The sequence below is a fragment of the Oncorhynchus mykiss genome, chromosome 17 (genome assembly GCF_057628025.1).
Source record: "Oncorhynchus mykiss isolate SJ-2025 chromosome 17, ASM5762802v1, whole genome shotgun sequence".
Taxonomy (NCBI): Eukaryota; Metazoa; Chordata; class Actinopteri; order Salmoniformes; family Salmonidae; genus Oncorhynchus; species Oncorhynchus mykiss.
The window spans coordinates 17,902,111-17,921,282 of NC_143038.1; the positions used below are offsets into that span (position 1 = coordinate 17,902,111).

General features: G+C 49.6%; 9 protein-coding genes and 1 pseudogene across 10 annotated transcripts; all 10 read right to left on the minus strand.

The window, feature by feature from the left end:
- Positions 1 to 1,948: 1,948 nt before the first annotated feature.
- Positions 1,949 to 2,427, minus strand: LOC149975781 (histone H3). The gene has a single exon (XM_090206578.1). The coding sequence runs from the start codon at positions 2,387 to 2,389 to the stop codon at positions 1,979 to 1,981; it is 411 nt and encodes a 136-aa protein (XP_090062704.1). The 5' UTR covers positions 2,390 to 2,427; the 3' UTR covers positions 1,949 to 1,978.
- Positions 2,428 to 2,728: 301 nt separating this feature from the next.
- On the minus strand, positions 2,729 to 3,239 carry LOC149975782 (histone H2A). Its single transcript, XM_090204961.1, has one exon. The coding sequence runs from the start codon at positions 3,237 to 3,239 to the stop codon at positions 2,853 to 2,855; it is 387 nt and encodes a 128-aa protein (XP_090061087.1). The 3' UTR covers positions 2,729 to 2,852.
- A 586-nt stretch (positions 3,240 to 3,825) lies between these two features.
- On the minus strand, positions 3,826 to 4,437 carry LOC149975783 (histone H1 pseudogene; annotated as a pseudogene). Its single transcript, XR_016487792.1, has one exon. The product of XR_016487792.1 is annotated as a histone H1 pseudogene (transcript).
- Positions 4,438 to 5,753: 1,316 nt separating this feature from the next.
- On the minus strand, positions 5,754 to 6,380 carry LOC149975784 (histone H2B). The gene has a single exon (XM_090204964.1). It carries the CDS (start codon positions 6,171 to 6,173, stop codon positions 5,799 to 5,801), a length of 375 nt encoding a protein of 124 aa, XP_090061090.1. The 5' UTR covers positions 6,174 to 6,380; the 3' UTR covers positions 5,754 to 5,798.
- Positions 6,381 to 6,718: 338 nt separating this feature from the next.
- On the minus strand, positions 6,719 to 7,094 carry LOC149975785 (histone H4). Its single transcript, XM_090204965.1, has one exon. It carries the CDS (start codon positions 7,092 to 7,094, stop codon positions 6,783 to 6,785), a length of 312 nt encoding a protein of 103 aa, XP_090061091.1. The 3' UTR covers positions 6,719 to 6,782.
- Positions 7,095 to 11,676: 4,582 nt separating this feature from the next.
- Positions 11,677 to 12,148, minus strand: LOC118956951 (histone H3). Its single transcript, XM_036974245.2, has one exon. It carries the CDS (start codon positions 12,115 to 12,117, stop codon positions 11,707 to 11,709), a length of 411 nt encoding a protein of 136 aa, XP_036830140.2. The 5' UTR covers positions 12,118 to 12,148; the 3' UTR covers positions 11,677 to 11,706.
- A 393-nt stretch (positions 12,149 to 12,541) lies between these two features.
- On the minus strand, positions 12,542 to 13,012 carry LOC149975786 (histone H2A). Its single transcript, XM_090204963.1, has one exon. The coding sequence runs from the start codon at positions 12,976 to 12,978 to the stop codon at positions 12,592 to 12,594; it is 387 nt and encodes a 128-aa protein (XP_090061089.1). The 5' UTR covers positions 12,979 to 13,012; the 3' UTR covers positions 12,542 to 12,591.
- Positions 13,013 to 13,431: 419 nt separating this feature from the next.
- LOC118956950 (histone H1) lies at positions 13,432 to 14,528 on the minus strand. Its single transcript, XM_036974244.2, has one exon. It carries the CDS (start codon positions 14,190 to 14,192, stop codon positions 13,569 to 13,571), a length of 624 nt encoding a protein of 207 aa, XP_036830139.2. The 5' UTR covers positions 14,193 to 14,528; the 3' UTR covers positions 13,432 to 13,568.
- A 961-nt stretch (positions 14,529 to 15,489) lies between these two features.
- Positions 15,490 to 16,013, minus strand: LOC110493190 (histone H2B). Its single transcript, XM_021567473.2, has one exon. The coding sequence runs from the start codon at positions 15,916 to 15,918 to the stop codon at positions 15,544 to 15,546; it is 375 nt and encodes a 124-aa protein (XP_021423148.2). The 5' UTR covers positions 15,919 to 16,013; the 3' UTR covers positions 15,490 to 15,543.
- A 522-nt stretch (positions 16,014 to 16,535) lies between these two features.
- LOC110513946 (histone H4) lies at positions 16,536 to 16,952 on the minus strand. Its single transcript, XM_036949916.2, has one exon. The coding sequence runs from the start codon at positions 16,906 to 16,908 to the stop codon at positions 16,597 to 16,599; it is 312 nt and encodes a 103-aa protein (XP_036805811.2). The 5' UTR covers positions 16,909 to 16,952; the 3' UTR covers positions 16,536 to 16,596.
- Between the last annotated feature and the right edge of the window lie 2,220 nt (positions 16,953 to 19,172).

Consider the following 19,172-nt stretch of genomic DNA (forward strand, 5'->3'; position numbering starts at 1 on the left):
GTGGAACCCACATGGCAAGACAGGAAGGAAGACATGCAGGAGTGCTCATGAAGAAGACCGGAATCATCTCCAATCAAGTGAACAATGTCAAAGGAATAGGGCAAGTCATATAGATAGGGAGGCATTTCACCGCCACCCGCTGGACCACAAGTCATTTTGCCAACACTGGCTCATCATTCAAAGCCACATAGGGAGGGATCTTAACACCACCTGCTGGATCAGAAGTGCCACTCACAATGGCCACACAGACCATTTCTCCCTCAACCTGATGCAATTGTCACAACAAGTATGTGCTCAAAATCAAACATTAACTACAACAGATCATCAAATAGGCAAACACATGCTCATGTAGAGTACCTCAAATTATACAGTTACTTTGTCACCAAAGCTAATCTGTCATTCATCTACAAATACATGCTCTTCTAAAGCCACAATGCAATGTTCACATGGTACATTTCATTTCTTACAATCTATGTCACTATTACTTCATTTGACTGCTCTTAAATCATATTCACTTAACCCTTTTCTTCACCTGCTGATTTTCTGCTGCTTTTGTCTCTTGCAGATTTGGACGTCATGTGAATCTATGTTTCTCAAGTATCAAAAGAGAGTAAGTTACATTGACCTACTTTATGAAAAACGGAATGGTACTTTTCTCTCTAGCCTAGTGCACTCTTTATCTGTAAGCTCCCCTACTGGTGTAGGTAGCTCAAAAAAAAAAGGTACAGATGCCAGTACCCCATGTAGCCTATAGAACTTGATCTCGACGACCACATTTTACACCAATGCACCCCGACAATCGGTTGGTGGTCGGGAATCAAGTGGATGATTCTGGGACCAATTACAGGATGAGGGGTGTACTGAACTGTGCCTATAGCATGTCAAAAATCCCTCCAACGGGAAATAGGCCTTGGCAAATGGCCAGGGGCGCTGTCTTTTTCAGCACCACGGAGCTCCGCTATTACCTGTCTCATGAGTGAAGATGCAACAGCAGACAATTCCTGCTCTTTTGTCCTGAGATGACACACTTTAGCCGTGTCATTGCTGCATTTAACTGGCAGCCTGTATTTAGGGCCTTTACTTTGTCGTATCATTTGGTCAAGGGGTTTCGATTCCTCAGCAAATCTTCTTGGAAAAATGAACTAAATCCCACATCAGAAGTCGACTTCAAATCACGCCAAAGACACACGACTCTACTCTACTTTTTTTCGACCACCTTTCACTTGCGCCGGACAGAGATATATCATTTTACTTTCAATAGCTTAGTCAGTCGCATGAATTATGGGGTGCACACAGCTAACGTTGTAATGATCGGATCAAAACATGGATTTTTGGGGCCATCGAGGAATGTCACATGGGCCAGAAATCATTGAATGGCCATTTTCACAAAGGAATAGACAGACTCTAGCATGTTACATTCCAAGAGCAATTGGAATCGAAAAAACACAACGTGCCCCACTTGGGGACCCGAGGACCGAGTTTGGGAAACGCTGGCCTGAAGATCAAATACCAATAGGGAGCCACTATGACGTGCTCACACGCTGACAGTACCAGCGTTTAACCACTAGATGGCCTCCGTGCTCCACGGTAAACTTTTCCCATCTCATCAGCGGCACTTTCAAAGTCAGTTGTTCTTAGCTACATAGTGACCATTTTTGACACTTTTTGCCCTATATCATTACTATCACTCATTACTGCTAGTGTATTTTTCCCCTCTTCTACTCTAGGCATACATCTAATCACATATAGAGAGCGTTATTGAAACGACTCAAGTCAGTTAAGAACCAACTCTTATTTACAATCACGGCCGGTGGTGATACAGCCTGGAATCGAACCACGGTCTGTAGTGACTCGAGAACAGGGAACATACACGGTGGGAAAGGGGCGTGTACAAATGGAACAATTGTGCCTTTTTGACTGAAATAAGGAGGTGGCTCTTAAAAGAGCCTTTGGGGGATTTTGGAGATCAGGTCATCGTTTATGCGCGCTCTCCGCGAATACGACGGGCCAGCTGGATGTCCTTGGGCATGATGGTCACCCTCTTGGCGTGGATGGCGCACAGGTTGGTGTCCTCGAACAGGCCGACCAGGTAAGCCTCGCTTGCCTCCTGCAGGGCCATCACTGCGGAACTCTGGAAGCGCAGGTCGGTCTTAAAGTCCTGGGCAATTTCTCGCACCAGGCGCTGGAAAGGCAGTTTGCGGATCAGCAGCTCAGTGGACTTCTGGTAACGACGGATCTCTCTAAGAGCCACGGTGCCGGGCCTGTAACGGTGAGGCTTCTTCACGCCGCCGGTGGCCGGGGCGCTCTTGCGCGCAGCCTTGGTGGCGAGCTGCTTCCTGGGTGCTTTGCCACCGGTGGATTTGCGAGCGGTTTGCTTGGTTCTGGCCATGGCGCTAGCTAGCTTCCTTCTTTCACAGTCGGAGTATAGCCTCAAAATGCCTATGTGAAGTTTATAAAGCCGGCAGCGGCGTCTGCTCATTGGTCACCATCTCCGCACCGCCCTGATTGGCCCGTTGCGGAGGCCTCCTCCGCCGCCCATTGGACGGGAGGCTCGGCCTCTCCGTGCCGCCCCAAAATGCAACCCCCACCCTCGCCGAGGCGCGCTTGGGTCTTTTGTTAGGGCCGCGAGCAACGTTACACTTGACGCGCAATAATGCTCTCATTCTAGCCTACTAGTTGTTATCCTTCATTTAGGCACTTGATACGGTGCCGTCTATATGTGTGTGTATCTAACACGCCAAATAATTGGCCAGGCATAGAAAGGACACTTTGCGCTTTTGTTGAGCCAGGTGGTTGGCTCTTAAAAGAGCCTTTGGGGGTTGAGTAGTCAAGTTGCAGCCGCACCAGCGATTTTACTTGGCTTTGACGGCCTTCTCAGTCTTCTTGGGGAGCAGCACTGCCTGGATGTTGGGCAGAACACCACCCTGAGCGATGGTCACGCCGCCAAGCAGTTTGTTCAGCTCCTCGTCGTTACGGACTGCCAGCTGCAGGTGACGGGGGATGATACGAGTCTTCTTGTTGTCACGGGCAGCGTTTCCGGCCAACTCCAGGATCTCAGCAGTCAGGTACTCGAGCACTGCGGCCAGATACACTGGTGCGCCAGCGCCCACACGCTCGGCGTAGTTGCCTTTACGCAGCAGCCTGTGCACACGGCCCACGGGGAACTGGAGCCCGGCACGGGATGAACGTGTCTTTGCCTTCGCCCTGGCCTTGCCTCCGGTTTTGCCTCTTCCGCTCATATTGGTAGCTTCAGTATGTCACAGAAAGTCTGAATGAGCCGCTGGCCACCTCGAGAGTCTTACTTATACCTCGCCACAAAAGCCATCGATTGGCCACCGGACCGGTGTGGCCTTATCCAATTGGAGTGAGGGAGGGACAGACAGACAGGCAGTCAGCCCTAAGCCCGCCCCCACCCACCCGCCCGCAGGCAGGCAGGCAGCAGAGTGACGAGGGCTAGGCTACTCTGTTTCCCTCCGACTTTTGTTACTTTTTCACGTTGGCGGGAGCGCCAAAGTGACAACTCAAATCACTGAAACATGTATCAATCAATTCGAGAGTGGCTCATAATACAAATGGCTGCTGTCCAACCCACTATAGTATGTATGCTTATTATTATCAGGATCAATGTGACATGCCAATTCTAACACCATTTAGCCACTCCAAAATGTGGTGCGTAAAAGTCATTCATTTCATTTCTTTTGCACCACGGGTAGGTAGGTGGAATGGAATGACATGCGCTTTTATGGAAAGAGGTGGGTGGCTCTTAAAAGAGCCTTTTGTGGTAACAACATGTGTCGAGTAGAAAGAACACTGTTTGTAATAGGTTTACTTCTTCTTGGGGGCTGCCTTCTTGGCCTTGGCCGCCTTGGGCTTGGCGGCTTTGGGCTTCGCTGCCTTGGTAGCCTTCTTGGGGCTCTTGGCCGCTGCGGCGGGCTTCTTCACCTTCTTTGGGCTCTTGGCGGCCTTTTTGGGTGTAGCGGGCTTCTTGGCCTTCTTGGGGGACTTCTTTGCGGCCACGGCCTTCTTGGCTGCTACCTTCTTGGGCTTCTTGGCGGCGGCGGGCTTCTTGGCGGCCACCTTCTTAGCTTTGGGGGCTGCGGCTTTCTTGGCGGGCTTCTTTGCCTCGACGGCCTTCTTGTTGAGCTTGAAGGAGCCGGAAGCACCGGTGCCCTTAGTCTGGACCAGGGTGCCCTTGGTGACGAGGCTCTTGACGGCGATCTTGACACGGGAGTTGTTCTTCTCCACGTCGTAGCCGCCTGCCGCCAGAGACTTCTTGAGCGCGGCCAGGGACACGCCGCTCCTCTCCTTGGAGGCGGACACCGCCTTGACGATGAGCTCGCCTACGCTGGGTCCCGCTTTCTTGGGCTTGGCTGCTGCCTTCTTCTTGGGTGCCTTGGCCGGCGCGGCGGCGGCGGGTGCTGGTGCGACTTCTGCCATGTCTGTCGTTCGGTCCGGTAAACACACACACTTACAACACTACGGTAGTCTGTGAGGAGGAGTACTTTGCTGTAGACGCTGCTCTGCGCTATTGAAGCTCCACACCGTGCAGGGGGCTGGCCTTAAACGCGACATGAGAACCATGTAGACTCAAGCCACCCAGCTCGGCTTCTCCGGGCTGGCCAAATGCTCTTTCACTTGTGTTTTCTGGTCGCCAATATCGGGCCAAAAGTCACCGACGGAGCCGCGTTTTTGGCCCAAAAGCGAACGGCCCAGCGAGCAGACTTGTGTCCGTTCAGAATAAAGTCATGTGGGCTGCAGAAGCCCCGTGCATTTTGCTGCGACTCGCTCAAAACCTCACCGTTCGACTGTCGGGTGGAGCGGTGCGCACTGCTTTTCCTGTGCTATTTGTCTCCTAAATGGCCTAAAAGTGCATCCGATTGCGAGCACCATTGATTGTGGAGTGAGCCGAGATGTCTGGCAAGGGAATCAAATGGTTTGGCGTCCCCTGATGTGCTCCTTGGTGTTTTAAAGGAGAGCTCTTTTGGGGACCTTAAAACACATGCACTTGTGAGGCCTGGCTGAGACTAGTTTCACGTTGTATTCGTCATGTGTCCAGGAGGCAAACGAGAAATAATACACTGTCCAACGACATGCTTACTTGCACTTTGTGTGTGTGTGTGTGTGTGTGTGATGTTTTATTAGTATGAGTTTATTAGTTGGATTTGGAGCCTGTGTGTTTTCTTGTGCTAGGTAGTCTCTCTCTCTGTCTGTGTGTCTCTTTCAAAAGCGTGTCAGAGAGAGAGAGAGAGATAGGCTTGTGGCCTTCTCGCAGTCCTTCCTCGCTTGACTCCGCAGCGTGACTCACTCGTGCCGGTCTTTGTGTCTGTGGGTCTTGGTGTCTGGCTGTGCGGCCGGCGCTATGGAGGCTGGCGCCCCATGTGCTTGTCCGCCCTGATATAGGCCTAGAGAGAGAGATTTGGAGCCTCTTCTTCTCTCTCCTCCTCCCTCTTGTACAGGTGTGTGTAAGGGATGTGAAACGGCTAGTTTCAATCGGTGACGTCACTTGCTCTGAGACTGTTGTTGATGATGTGTGCAGAGGGTCCCTGGTTCGGCCTAAAGTTATACTGTTACACAGGCTCCAGTCATCGGAGCACGAGTGGAATCCCACTCACTGCGTTATACTGCCATGCACACATTCCTACCCTGTTCATGTCAGCATCATTTATTCCCTCTCCCCCCTTTTTGACATGTCCTCCACACACACACACACACATATATATGGATTTGCTTTTTTCACTGACAGGGTGGGTGGCTCTTAAAAGAGCCTTTGGGTTACTACAGCACTCCAAATGGGCTGTTTACTTGGAGCTGGTGTACTTGGTCACGGCCTTGGTGCCCTCGGACACTGCGTGCTTGGCCAGCTCTCCGGGGAGCAGCAGGCGCACTGCGGTCTGGATCTCCCTGGAGGTGATGGTGGAACGCTTGTTGTAGTGGGCCAGGCGAGACGACTCTCCGGCGATACGCTCGAAGATGTCGTTCACGAACGAGTTCATGATTCCCATGGCCTTGGAGGAGATGCCGGTATCGGGGTGGACCTGCTTCAGGACTTTGTACACGTAAATGGCGTAGCTCTCCTTCCTCGACTTTCGGCGTTTCTTGCCGCCTTTCCCTGCGGTCTTGGTGACGGCTTTCTTGGAGCCCTTCTTGGGCGCGGACTTTGCTGGCTCGGGCATGATGCTGATGTCTCGCTGCTTCTCACAAACGAATGAGGGGGTGGAGAGCCCTTTCCCTCTTATGAAGACGAAGCTAAGCTAATTCGCCGGCCGTGGACACACCCCTGCTTTCTCATAGGCGCCCCTGCCATTTGCCCAGTGGAGCTGAGCGCGCATAAGAGCCTTCCACTCAGAGGCTTGCTTCCCTAACAAAGACCATAGCCTATGCTCTGTCACTGGTGGGGAATGGTGTGTTTCCAAAAAAGTCCTACAATGGCCAAAAATAAGGCTCCCCTTTTTGGTACTTGGTGGGGATTTCCCAGCCGTGGTGCCTTTATTTCGGGTGTCTCGTAATACGACTGTACGCAAAGCCTGCACTGAACATAGCCTCCCTCCTGTCATGAACACTCCCTCCCTGTCCACTCAAGAGTGGCTCATGGTTTAATACGACTGTAGGCAAAGCCTGCACTGAACATAGCCTCCTGTCACGAATACTCCCTCCCTGTCCACTCAAGAGTGGCTCATGGTTTCCTACGATAATGGATTTGACCCTTTTGAAGCGGATGTGGGTGGCTCTTAAAAGAGCCTTTGGGTTCAAGTCGGGATGTTGACGTTCCGAGAAGAGTGCGTTTAACCGCCGAAACCGTACAGGGTGCGTCCCTGGCGTTTCAGAGCGTAGACCACGTCCATGGCCGTAACGGTCTTCCTCTTGGCGTGCTCGGTGTAGGTGACGGCGTCACGGATCACGTTCTCAAGGAACACCTTCAGGACACCGCGGGTCTCCTCGTAGATCAGCCCGGAGATACGCTTCACGCCGCCACGGCGAGCCAGACGGCGAATGGCGGGCTTGGTGATTCCCTGGATGTTATCGCGGAGAACCTTACGGTGACGCTTAGCGCCTCCTTTTCCGAGTCCCTTGCCGCCTTTACCTCTTCCAGACATCGTGTGTTCGCTAGCTGAGTTCAAGTGAATTAATGACGTAATTTTCGGTGCTCGGGTGCTCTTATTATCTGCGTTTGGTGGACCTGATTGAAGCCAGTGGCACAGAAAGCGCGCGCTTTTGCCTGGCCTCTGCTGCAAAGGGGAGGGCAGGGCGTTCGTTCTAGGGAACTATGGAGGAAGAAGAAATCAAAGCTACTTACTTACATGCGCGGGAAACACACTCAAATACTGAGCTATGTTGAACACAAGGCCCAACTGTGATGTCCCACTCTTCACATTGATTGGTGTTGTTCTACTTGTTGTTGTTGTTGCACCTGATTCAACTCTTTCAATCAGCTGTGCCTCTCCAGGGCTACCACAAAAAATGGCTACTCTACCCCTGCCTGGAGTTGGGAAACACTGAACTAGTAGGATTCAACCCACTGCAGTTGCCAGTCACACCTAATAGAGATAGGCGTTAAAACCTCAAATAGTGTCACAAGTACAAAGGAGAAACGAAGTGCAACATACGGGAAACAAATACACAAGGAATGCCACAAACCCTATAAGGGGTCCGTAATGTCACCTCAGCAGTCATGTAGCTCTTGAAGGCCATGTAATAACGTCATTCTTCTTTTTCTTCCCTAGACAGGATCCAGGTGGCCATGGGAAGGGTGGTGATACCTCTGCAAGCTGAAACGCAGTAAAACATTCCTCAGACACCCACCCAACACACACACAATAAAGGGATCATTTTCCTATGCGTACAGAGGTGATAGGGATGTGCAAATATTGTATGGTACTTTTTTCAAAAAACAATAACATAGCCTTATATTACGGAAATAGTGGTATGAGGTGGATCCTTTATAGGCCAGAGAGCCTCAGATGTTGCATTGAATGATCTCAACAGGTCATTTCAAAGGGGACAAATGAGGCCCAAGGGCACATACTGGCGATTGACCAATCGGTGCAGTTGATTCACATCTCAGATGTGACTAGGTATCATCTTACAACTTATTGTTGCCATAATTGTCTCTTACGTGCACTTAGTGGCTGCCGGCCCTCGGTTTAGTACATCGAGCAACAGAGGTTGCCTTTTAGGAGAATGACTGACAAGCGTTCAACTAGCTGGGATGCAGCTAGTGTCATCAAAGCACTTTGTCATAGCAAGTTAGAAGAAATAGGTTAAGGTTACGAAAAGGCTTAGGCTTACCCCAAATGTCACGTCCGTTCGTAGCTGTACTCCGTGTAGGCACAACAAGTCATCACACAGAGAGCACACTTGAAGCACAACTGCACTGCCTGGAAGGCCGCAACGGACTGAATTGGAATCCCTCAAACAGCACGCTAACTACATTCCGCTTTATGATGTCACAGTCAGCCCCTCGGAACACTGGTCCTCAACAATCTCAAACACCTTGGATACCCAAGCCAAACATTCTCGAATCACTCACATTCACAAATCAACCAGGGCGAAGAAGGCTGCCAGGAATTGAATGCTGAAAAGCTAACCTCCTTCACAGAGCAACATCATAGGACTGGGAGTTTGTGTTCAACAGCTTGCGTTCCCCTATTATCAAGGGCTTAGTTCCTCTATAGGCTACAGTGCAGATACTTCACATGCAGAGTACAACAACAAATAACAGAGGGCCTGTTACCACACCCTATAGGCTAGGAGTTGAACTTGGACCACAATGACATTGGTAGTAATTATCCTGCAGCATAAATGACAGCTCCCTAACGGGGACATAAAGTGGAAATGGAAGTGCGACACATAGAGGAAAAGTCCTAATCCTAATCAAATAGACACATTTTTTAAATTTTTATTTTTATTTATTTCACCAGGTAGGCAAGTTGAGAACAAGTTCTCATTTACAATTGCGACCTGGCCAAGATTAAGCAAAGCAGTTCGACACATACAACGACACAGACTTACACATGGAGTAAAACAAACATACAGTCAATAATACAGTATAAACAAGTCTATATACGATGTGAGCAAATGAGGTGAGATAAGGGAGGTAAAGGCAAAAAAAGCCCATGGTGGCAAAGTAAATACAATATAGCAAGTAAAACACTGGAATGGTACATTTGCAATGGAAGACATGTGCAAAGTAGAAATAAAAATAATGGGGTGCAAAGGAGCAAAATAAATAAATTCATTAAATACAGTAGGGAAAGAGGTAGTTGTTTGGCCTAAATTATAGGTGGGCTATGTACAGGTGCAGTAATCTGTGAGCTGCTCTGACAGTTGGTGCTTAAAGCTAGTGAGGGAGATAAGTGTTTCCAGTTTCAGAGATTTTTGTAGTTCGTTCCAGTCATTGGCAGCAGAGAACTGGAAGGAGAGGCGGCCAAAGAAAGAATTGGTTTTGGGGGTGACTAGAGAGATATACATACACCTGTTTAGCAGATGTCGGGAAATGCTTGTGTTACTAGCTCCAACAGCACAGTAAGATCTAACCATGTTCCAACATTCCACACAATACACCCAAATGCAATTGGAATACATCAATATATGGACGAGCAATGTCAGACCGTCCGTAGACTAACATACCTTACAATACAATACTTTATATATCCACATGACATGAGCTATGCAAACCACCTCCACGTTAGGAATGTGCCCAGTGATATCTAACAAAAACACACACCTCCGTGGAACCCACATGGCAAGACAGGAAGGAAGACATGCAGGAGTGCTCATGAAGAAGACCGGAATCATCTCCAATCAAGTGAACAATGTCAAAGGAATAGGGCAAGTCATATAGATAGGGAGGCATTTCACCGCCACCCGCTGGACCACAAGTCATTTTGCCAACACTGGCTCATCATTCAAAGCCACATAGGGAGGGATCTTAACACCACCTGCTGGATCAGAAGTGCCACTCACAATGGCCACACAGACCATTTCTCCCTCAACCTGATGCAATTGTCACAACAAGTATGTGCTCAAAATCAAACATTAACTACAACAGATCATCAAATAGGCAAACACATGCTCATGTAGAGTACCTCAAATTATACAGTTACTTTGTCACCAAAGCTAATCTGTCATTCATCTACAAATACATGCTCTTCTAAAGCCACAATGCAATGTTCACATGGTACATTTCATTTCTTACAATCTATGTCACTATTACTTCATTTGACTGCTCTTAAATCATATTCACTTAACCCTTTTCTTCACCTGCTGATTTTCTGCTGCTTTTGTCTCTTGCAGATTTGGACGTCATGTGAATCTATGTTTCTCAAGTATCAAAAGAGAGTAAGTTACATTGACCTACTTTATGAAAAACGGAATGGTACTTTTCTCTCTAGCCTAGTGCACTCTTTATCTGTAAGCTCCCCTACTGGTGTAGGTAGCTCAAAAAAAAAAGGTACAGATGCCAGTACCCCATGTAGCCTATAGAACTTGATCTCGACGACCACATTTTACACCAATGCACCCCGACAATCGGTTGGTGGTCGGGAATCAAGTGGATGATTCTGGGACCAATTACAGGATGAGGGGTGTACTGAACTGTGCCTATAGCATGTCAAAAATCCCTCCAACGGGAAATAGGCCTTGGCAAATGGCCAGGGGCGCTGTCTTTTTCAGCACCACGGAGCTCCGCTATTACCTGTCTCATGAGTGAAGATGCAACAGCAGACAATTCCTGCTCTTTTGTCCTGAGATGACACAATTTAGCCGTGTCATTGCTGCATTTAACTGGCAGCCTGTATTTAGGGCCTTTACTTTGTCGTATCATTTGGTCAAGGGGTTTCGATTCCTCAGCAAATCTTCTTGGAAAAATGAACTAAATCCCACATCAGAAGTCGACTTCAAATCACGCCAAAGACACACGACTCTACTCTACTTTTTTTCGACCACCTTTCACTTGCGCCGGACAGAGATATATCATTTTACTTTCAATAGCTTAGTCAGTTGCATGAATTATGGGGTGCACACAGCTAACGTTGTAATGATCGGATCAAAACATGGATTTTTGGGGCCATCGAGGAATGTCACATGGGCCAGAAATCATTGAATGGCCATTTTCACAAAGGAATAGACAGACTCTAGCATGTTACATTCCAAGAGCAATTGGAATCGAAAAAACACAACGTGCCCCACTTGGGGACCCGAGGACCGAGTTTGGGAAACGCTGGCCTGAAGATCAAATACCAATAGGGAGCCACTATGACGTGCTCACGCGCTGACAGTACCAGCGTTTAACCACTAGATGGCCTCCGTGCTCCACGGTAAACTTTTCCCATCTCATCAGCGGCACTTTCAAAGTCAGTTGTTCTTAGCTACATAGTGACCATTTTTGACACTTTTTGCCCTATATCATTACTATCACTCATTACTGCTAGTGTATTTTTCCCCTCTTCTACTCTAGGCATACATCTAATCACATATAGAGAGCGTTATTGAAACGACTCAAGTCAGTTAAGAACCAACTCTTATTTACAATCACGGCCGGTGGTGATACAGCCTGGAATCGAACCACGGTCTGTAGTGACTCGAGAACAGGGAACATACACGGTGGGAAAGGGGCGTGTACAAATGGAACAATTGTGCCTTTTTGACTGAAATATGGAGGTGGCTCTTAAAAGAGCCTTTGGGGGATTTTGGAGATCAGGTCATCGTTTATGCGCGCTCTCCGCGAATACGACGGGCCAGCTGGATGTCCTTGGGCATGATGGTCACCCTCTTGGCGTGGATGGCGCACAGGTTGGTGTCCTCGAACAGGCCAACCAGGTAAGCCTCGCTTGCCTCCTGCAGGGCCATCACTGCGGAACTCTGGAAGCGCAGGTCGGTCTTAAAGTCCTGGGCAATTTCTCGCACCAGGCGCTGGAAAGGCAGTTTGCGGATCAGCAGCTCAGTGGACTTCTGGTAACGACGGATCTCTCTAAGAGCCACGGTGCCGGGCCTGTAACGGTGAGGCTTCTTCACGCCGCCGGTGGCCGGGGCGCTCTTGCGCGCAGCCTTGGTGGCGAGCTGCTTCCTGGGTGCTTTGCCACCGGTGGATTTGCGAGCGGTTTGCTTGGTTCTGGCCATGGCGCTAGCTAGCTTCCTTCTTTCACAGTCGGAGTATAGCCTCAAAATGCCTATGTGAAGTTTATAAAGCCGGCAGCGGCGTCTGCTCATTGGTCACCATCTCCGCACCGCCCTGATTGGCCCGTTGCGGAGGCCTCCTCCGCCGCCCATTGGACGGGAGGCTCGGCCTCTCCGTGCCGCCCCAAAATGCAACCCCCACCCTCGCCGAGGCGCGCTTGGGTCTTTTGTTAGGGCCGCGAGCAACGTTACACTTGACGCGCAATAATGCTCTCATTCTAGCCTACTAGTTGTTATCCTTCATTTAGGCCTCATGTGGGCACTTGATACGGTGCCGTCTATATGTGTGTGTATCTAACACGCCAAATAATTGGCCAGGCATAGAAAGGACACTTTGCGCTTTTGTTGAGCTAGGTGGTTGGCTCTTAAAAGAGCCTTTGGGGGTTGAGTAGTCAAGTTGCAGCCGCACCAGCGATTTTACTTGGCTTTGACGGCCTTCTCAGTCTTCTTGGGGAGCAGCACTGCCTGGATGTTGGGCAGAACACCACCCTGAGCGATGGTCACGCCGCCAAGCAGTTTGTTCAGCTCCTCGTCGTTACGGACTGCCAGCTGCAGGTGACGGGGGATGATACGAGTCTTCTTGTTGTCACGGGCAGCGTTTCCGGCCAACTCCAGGATCTCAGCAGTCAGGTACTCGAGCACTGCGGCCAGGTACACTGGTGCGCCAGCGCCCACACGCTCGGCGTAGTTGCCTTTACGCAGCAGCCTGTGCACACGGCCCACGGGGAACTGGAGCCCGGCACGGGATGAACGTGTCTTTGCCTTCGCCCTGGCCTTGCCTCCGGTTTTGCCTCTTCCGCTCATATTGGTAGCTTCAGTATGTCACAGAAAGTCTGAATGACCTGCTGGCCACCTCGAGAGTCTTACTTATACCTCGCCACAAAAGCCATCGATTGGCCACCGGACCGGTGTGGCCTTATCCAATTGGAGTGAGGGAGGGACAGACAGACAGGCAGTCAGCCCTAAGCCCGCCCCCACCCACCCACCCACCCGCCTGCAGGCAGGCAGCAGAGTGACGAGGGCTAGGCTACTCTGTTTCCCTCCGACTTTTGTTACTTTTTCACGTTGGCGGGAGCGCCAAAGTGACAACTCAAATCACTGAAACATGTATCAATCAATTCGAGAGTGGCTCATAATACAAATGGCTGCTGTCCAACCCACTATAGTATGTATGCTTATTATTATCAGGATCAATGTGACATGCCAATTCTAACACCATTTAGCCACTCCAAAATGTGGTGCGTAAAAGTCATTCATTTCATTTCTTTTGCACCACGGGTAGGTAGGTGGAATGGAATGACATGCGCTTTTATGGAAAGAGGTGGGTGGCTCTTAAAAGAGCCTTTTGTGGTAACAACATGTGTCGAGTAGAAAGAACACTGTTTGTAATAGGTTTACTTCTTCTTGGGGGCTGCCTTCTTGGCCTTGGCCGCCTTGGGCTTGGCGGCTTTGGGCTTTGCTGCCTTGGTAGCCTTCTTGGGGCTCTTGGCCGCTTTCTTGGCCGCTGCGGCGGGCTTCTTCACCTTCTTTGGGCTCTTGGCGGCCTTTTTGGGTGTAGCGGGCTTCTTGGCCTTCTTGGGGGACTTCTTTGCGGCCACGGCCTTCTTGGCTGCTACCTTCTTGGGCTTCTTGGCGGCGGCGGGCTTCTTGGCGGCCACCTTCTTAGCTTTGGGGGCTGCGGCTTTCTTGGCGGGCTTCTTTGCCTCGACGGCCTTCTTGTTGAGCTTGAAGGAGCCGGAAGCACCGGTGCCCTTAGTCTGGACCAGGATGCCCTTGGTGACGAGGCTCTTGACGGCGATCTTGACACGGGAGTTGTTCTTCTCCACGTCGTAGCCGCCTGCCGCCAGAGACTTCTTGAGCGCGGCCAGGGACACGCCGCTCCTCTCCTTGGAGGCGGACACCGCCTTGACGATGAGCTCGCCTACGCTGGGTCCCGCTTTCTTGGGCTTGGCTGCTGCCTTCTTCTTGGGTGCCTTGGCCGGCGCGGCGGCGGCGGGTGCTGGTGCGACTTCTGCCATGTCTGTCGTTCGGTCCGGTAAACACACACACTTACAACACTACGGTAGTCTGTGAGGAGGAGTACTTTGCTGTAGACGCTGCTCTGCGCTATTGAAGCTCCACACCGTGCAGGGGGCTGGCCTTAAACGCGACATGAGAACCATGTAGACTCAAGCCACCCAGTTCGGCTTCTCCGGGCTGGCCAAATGCTCTTTCACTTGTGTTTTCTGGTCGCCAATATCGGGCCAAAAGTCACCGACGGAGCCGCGTTTTTGGCCCAAAAGCGAACGGCCCAGCGAGCAGACTTGTGTCCGTTCAAAATAAAGTCATGTGGGCTGCAGAAGCCCCGTGCATTTTGCTGCGACTCGCTCAAAACCTCACCGTTCGACTGTCGGGTGGAGCGGTGCGCACTGCTTTTCCTGTGCTATTTGTCTCCTAAATGGCCTAAAAGTGCATCCGATTGCGAGCACCATTGATTGTGGAGTGAGCCGAGATGTCTGGCAAGGGAATCAAATGGTTTGGCGTCCCCTGATGTGCTCCTTGGTGTTTTAAAGGAGAGCTCTTTTGGGGACCTTAAAACACATGCACTTGTGAGGCCTGGCTGAGACTAGTTTCACGTTGTATTCGTCATGTGTCCAGGAGGCAAACGAAATAATACACTGTCCAACGACATGCTTACTTGCACTGTGTGTGTGTGTGTGTGATGTTTTATTAGTATGAGTTTATTAGTTGGATTTGGAGCCTGTGTGTTTTCTTGTGCTAGGTAGTCTCTCTCTCTGTCTGTGTGTCTCTTTCAAAAGCGTGTCAGAGAGAGAGAGAGAGAGAGAGAGAGATAGGCTTGTGGCCTTCTCGCAGTCCTTCCTCGCTTGACTCCGCAGCGTGACTCACTCGTGCCGGTCTTTGTGTCTGTGGGTCTTGGTGTCTGGCTGTGCGGCCGGCGCTATGGAGGCTGGCGCCCCATGTGCTTGTCCGCCCTGATATAGGCCTAGAGAGAGAGAGATTTGGAGCCTCTTCTTCTCTCTCCTCATCCCTCTTGTACAGGTGTGTGTAAGGGATGTGAAACGGCTAGTTTCAATCGGTGACGTCACTTGCTCTGAGACTGTTGTTGATGATGTGTGCAGAGGGTCCCTGGTTCGGCCTAAAGTTATACTGTTACACAGGCTCCAGTCATCGGAGCACGAGTGGAATCCCACTCACTGTGTTATACTACCATGCACACATTCCTACCCTGTTCATGTCAGCATCATTTATTCCCTCTCCCCCCTTTTTGACATGTCCTCCACACACACATATGGATTTGCTTTTTTCACTGACAGGTTGGGTGGCTCTTAAAAGAGCCTTTGGGTTACTACAGCACTCCAAATGGGCTGTTTACTTGGAGCTGGTGTACTTGGTCACGGCCTTGGTGCCCTCGGACACTGCGTGCTTGGCCAGCTCTCCGGGGAGCAGCAGGCGCACTGCGGTCTGGATCTCCCTGGAGGTGATGGTGGAACGCTTGTTGTAGTGGGCCAGGCGAGACGACTCTCCGGCGATACGCTCGAAGATGTCGTTCACGAACGAGTTCATGATTCCCATGGCCTTGGAGGAGATGCCGGTATCGGGGTGGACCTGCTTCAGGACTTTGTACACGTAAATGGCGTAGCTCTCCTTCCTCGACTTTCGGCGTTTCTTGCCGCCTTTCCCTGCGGTCTTGGTGACGGCTTTCTTGGAGCCCTTCTTGGGCGCGGACTTTGCTGGCTCGGGCATGATGCTGATGTCTCGCTGCTTCTCACAAACGAATGAGGGGGTGGAGAGCCCTTTCCCTCTTATGAAGACGAAGCTAAGCTAATTCGCCGGCCGTGGACACACCCCTGCTTTCTCATAGGCGCCCCTGCCATTTGCCCAGTGGAGCTGAGCGCGCATAAGAGCCTTCCACTCAGAGGCTTGCTTCCCTAACAAAGACCATAGCCTATGCTCTGTCACTGGTGGGGAATGGTGTGTTTCCAAAAAAGTCCTACAATGGCCAGAAATAAGGCCCCCCTTTTTGGTACTTGGTGGGGATTTCCCAGCCGTGGTGCCTCAGTAATACGACTGTACGCAAAGCCTGCACTGAACATAGCCTCCTGTCACGAATACTCCCTCCCTGTCCACTCAAGAGTGGCTCATGGTTTAATACGACTGTACGCAAAGCCTGCACTGAACATAGCCTCCTGTCACGAATACTCCCTCCCTGTCCACTCAAGAGTGGCTCATGGTTTAATACGACTGTACGCAAAGCCTGCACTGAACATAGCCTCCTGTCACGAATACTCCCTCCCTGTCCACTCAAGAGTGGCTCATGGTTTCCTACGATAATGGATTTGACCCTTTTGAAGCGGATGTGGGTGGCTCTTAAAAGAGCCTTTGGGTTCAAGTCGGGATGTTGACGTTCCGAGAAGAGTGCGTTTAACCGCCGAAACCGTACAGGGTGCGTCCCTGGCGTTTCAGAGCGTAGACCACGTCCATGGCCGTAACGGTCTTCCTCTTGGCGTGCTCGGTGTAGGTGACGGCGTCACGGATCACGTTCTCAAGGAACACCTTCAGGACACCGCGGGTCTCCTCGTAGATCAGCCCGGAGATACGCTTCACGCCGCCACGGCGAGCCAGGCGGCGAATGGCGGGCTTGGTGATTCCCTGGATGTTATCGCGGAGAACCTTACGGTGACGCTTGGCGCCTCCTTTTCCGAGTCCCTTGCCGCCTTTACCTCTTCCAGACATCGTGTGTTCGCTAGCTGAGTTCAAGTGAATTAATTACGTAATTTTCGGTGCTCGGTGCTCTTATTATCTGCGTTTGGTGGACCTGATTGAAGCCAGTGGCACAGAAAGCGCGCGCTTTTGCCTGGCCTCTGCTGCAAAAGGGAGGGCGTTCGTTCTAGGGAACTATGGAGGAAGAAGAAATCAAAGCTACTTGCATGCGCGGGAAACACACTCAAATACTGAGCTATGTTGAACACAAGGCCCAACTGTGATGTCCCACTCTTCACATTGATTGGTGTTGTTCTTGTTGTTGTTGTTGTTGTTGCGCCTGATTCAACTCTTTCAATCAGCTGTGCCTCTCCAGGGCTTCAACAAAAATGCCTACTCTACCCCTGCCTGGAGTTGGGAAACACTGAACTAGTAGGATTCAACCCACTGCAGTTGCCAGTCACACCTAATAGAGATAGGCGTTAAAAACCTCAAATAGTGTCACAAGTACAAAGGAGAAACGAAGTGGCACAAACGGGAAACAAATACACAAGGAATGCCACAAATCCTAAGGGGTCCGTAATGTCACCTCAGCAGTCATGTAGCTCTTGAAGGCCATGTAATAACGTCATTCTTCTTTTTCTTCCCTAGACATGATCCAGGTGGCCATGGGACGGGTGGTGATACCTCTGCAAGCTGAAATGCAGTAAAACATTCCTCAGACACCCACCCAACACACACACAATAAAGGGATCATTTTCCTATGCGTACAGAGGTGATAGGGATGTGCAAATATTGTATGGTACTTTTAAAAAAAAACAATAACATAGCCTTATATTATGGAAATAGTGGTATGAGGTGAATCCTTTATAGGCCAGAGAGCTTCAGATGTTGCATTGAATGATCTCAACAGGTCATTTAAAAGGGGACAAATGAGGCCCAAGGGCACATACTGGCGATTGACCAATCGGTGCAGTTGATTCACATCTCAGATGTGACTAGGTATCATCTTACAACTTATTGTTGCCATAATTGTCTCTTACGTGTACTTAGTGGCTGCCGGCCCTCGGTTTAGTACATCGAGCAGAGGTTGCCTTTTAGGAGAACGACTGACAAGCGTTCAACTAGCTGGGATGCAGCTAGTGTCATCAAAGCACTTTGTCATAGCAAGTTAGAAGAAATAGGTTAACCTTTCTGATCTCCCCATCCCGGATCCGGGTTCGTGAATACAGACTCAAGCTCATTACCATAACGCAACGTTAACTATTCATGAAAATCTCAACCATTGCAAAACAAGCATTTGTGTAACAGTATTGATGGCTAACGTAGCATTTAGCATTAGCATTCAGCTGGCAACATTTACACAAAAAAACAGAAAAGCATTCAAAAAAATCATTTACCTTTGAAGAACTTCAGATGTTTTCAATGAGGAGACTCTCAGATAGCAAATGTTCAGTTTTTCCTGAAAGATTATTTGTTTAGGACAAATCGCTCCGTTTTCTGCGTCACGTTTAGCTATGAAAAAACCCCTGTATCCAGGATTGTGTAAATCTATCAGCAAGCTCATTAGCATAACACAACGTTGACTATTTATGAAAATCGCAAATGAAATGAAATAAATATGCCATCTCTCAAGCTTAGCCTTTTGTAAACAACACTGTCATCTCAGATTTTCAAAATATGCTTCTCAACCATAGGAAAACAATAATTTGTGTAAAAGTAGCTAGCTAGAGTTAGCATTTCGCGTTAGCATTTAGCGTTAGCATTAGCGTTAGCATCCAGCACGCAACATTAACAAAAACATAAAAGCCTTCAAATAAAATCATTTACCTTTGAAGAACTTCTGATGTTTTCAATGAGGATACTCTCAGTTAGATAGCAGATGCTCAGTTTTTCCAAAAAGATTCCTTGTGTATTAGAAATAGCTCCGTTTTATACATCACATTTGGCTACCAAAAAAAATCCATAAATTCAGTCCTCAAAACGCAAACTTTTTTCCAAATTAACTCCATAATATCGACTGAAAACATGGCAAACGTTGTTTAGAATCAATCATCAAGGTGTTTTTCACATATCTCTTCATTGATACATCGTTCTTGGACACATGCTTTCTCCCCTGAATCAAATGGTAAAGTGGAAGCAGCTGGCAATTGTGCACCGAATTCGACGCAGGACACCAGGCGGACACTTGGAAAATGTAGTCTCTTATGGTCAATCTTCCAATGATATGCCTACAAATACGTCACAATGCTGCTAAGACCTTGGGCGAACGACAGAAAGTGTAGGCTCATTCGTTG

What these genes read in the sequence shown, in the direction of transcription:
- LOC118956951 (XM_036974245.2), bottom strand. Translation starts at nt 12,117, where the DNA reads ATGGCCAGAACCAAGCAAACCGCTCGCAAATCCACCGGTGGCAAAGCA.
- LOC149975785 (XM_090204965.1), bottom strand. Translation starts at nt 7,094, where the DNA reads ATGTCTGGAAGAGGTAAAGGCGGCAAGGGACTCGGAAAAGGAGGCGCT.
- LOC149975782 (XM_090204961.1), bottom strand. Translation starts at nt 3,239, where the DNA reads ATGAGCGGAAGAGGCAAAACCGGAGGCAAGGCCAGGGCGAAGGCAAAG.
- LOC149975786 (XM_090204963.1), bottom strand. Translation starts at nt 12,978, where the DNA reads ATGAGCGGAAGAGGCAAAACCGGAGGCAAGGCCAGGGCGAAGGCAAAG.
- LOC110513946 (XM_036949916.2), bottom strand. Translation starts at nt 16,908, where the DNA reads ATGTCTGGAAGAGGTAAAGGCGGCAAGGGACTCGGAAAAGGAGGCGCC.
- LOC149975784 (XM_090204964.1), bottom strand. Translation starts at nt 6,173, where the DNA reads ATGCCCGAGCCAGCAAAGTCCGCGCCCAAGAAGGGCTCCAAGAAAGCC.
- LOC118956950 (XM_036974244.2), bottom strand. Translation starts at nt 14,192, where the DNA reads ATGGCAGAAGTCGCACCAGCACCCGCCGCCGCCGCGCCGGCCAAGGCA.
- LOC149975781 (XM_090206578.1), bottom strand. Translation starts at nt 2,389, where the DNA reads ATGGCCAGAACCAAGCAAACCGCTCGCAAATCCACCGGTGGCAAAGCA.
- LOC110493190 (XM_021567473.2), bottom strand. Translation starts at nt 15,918, where the DNA reads ATGCCCGAGCCAGCAAAGTCCGCGCCCAAGAAGGGCTCCAAGAAAGCC.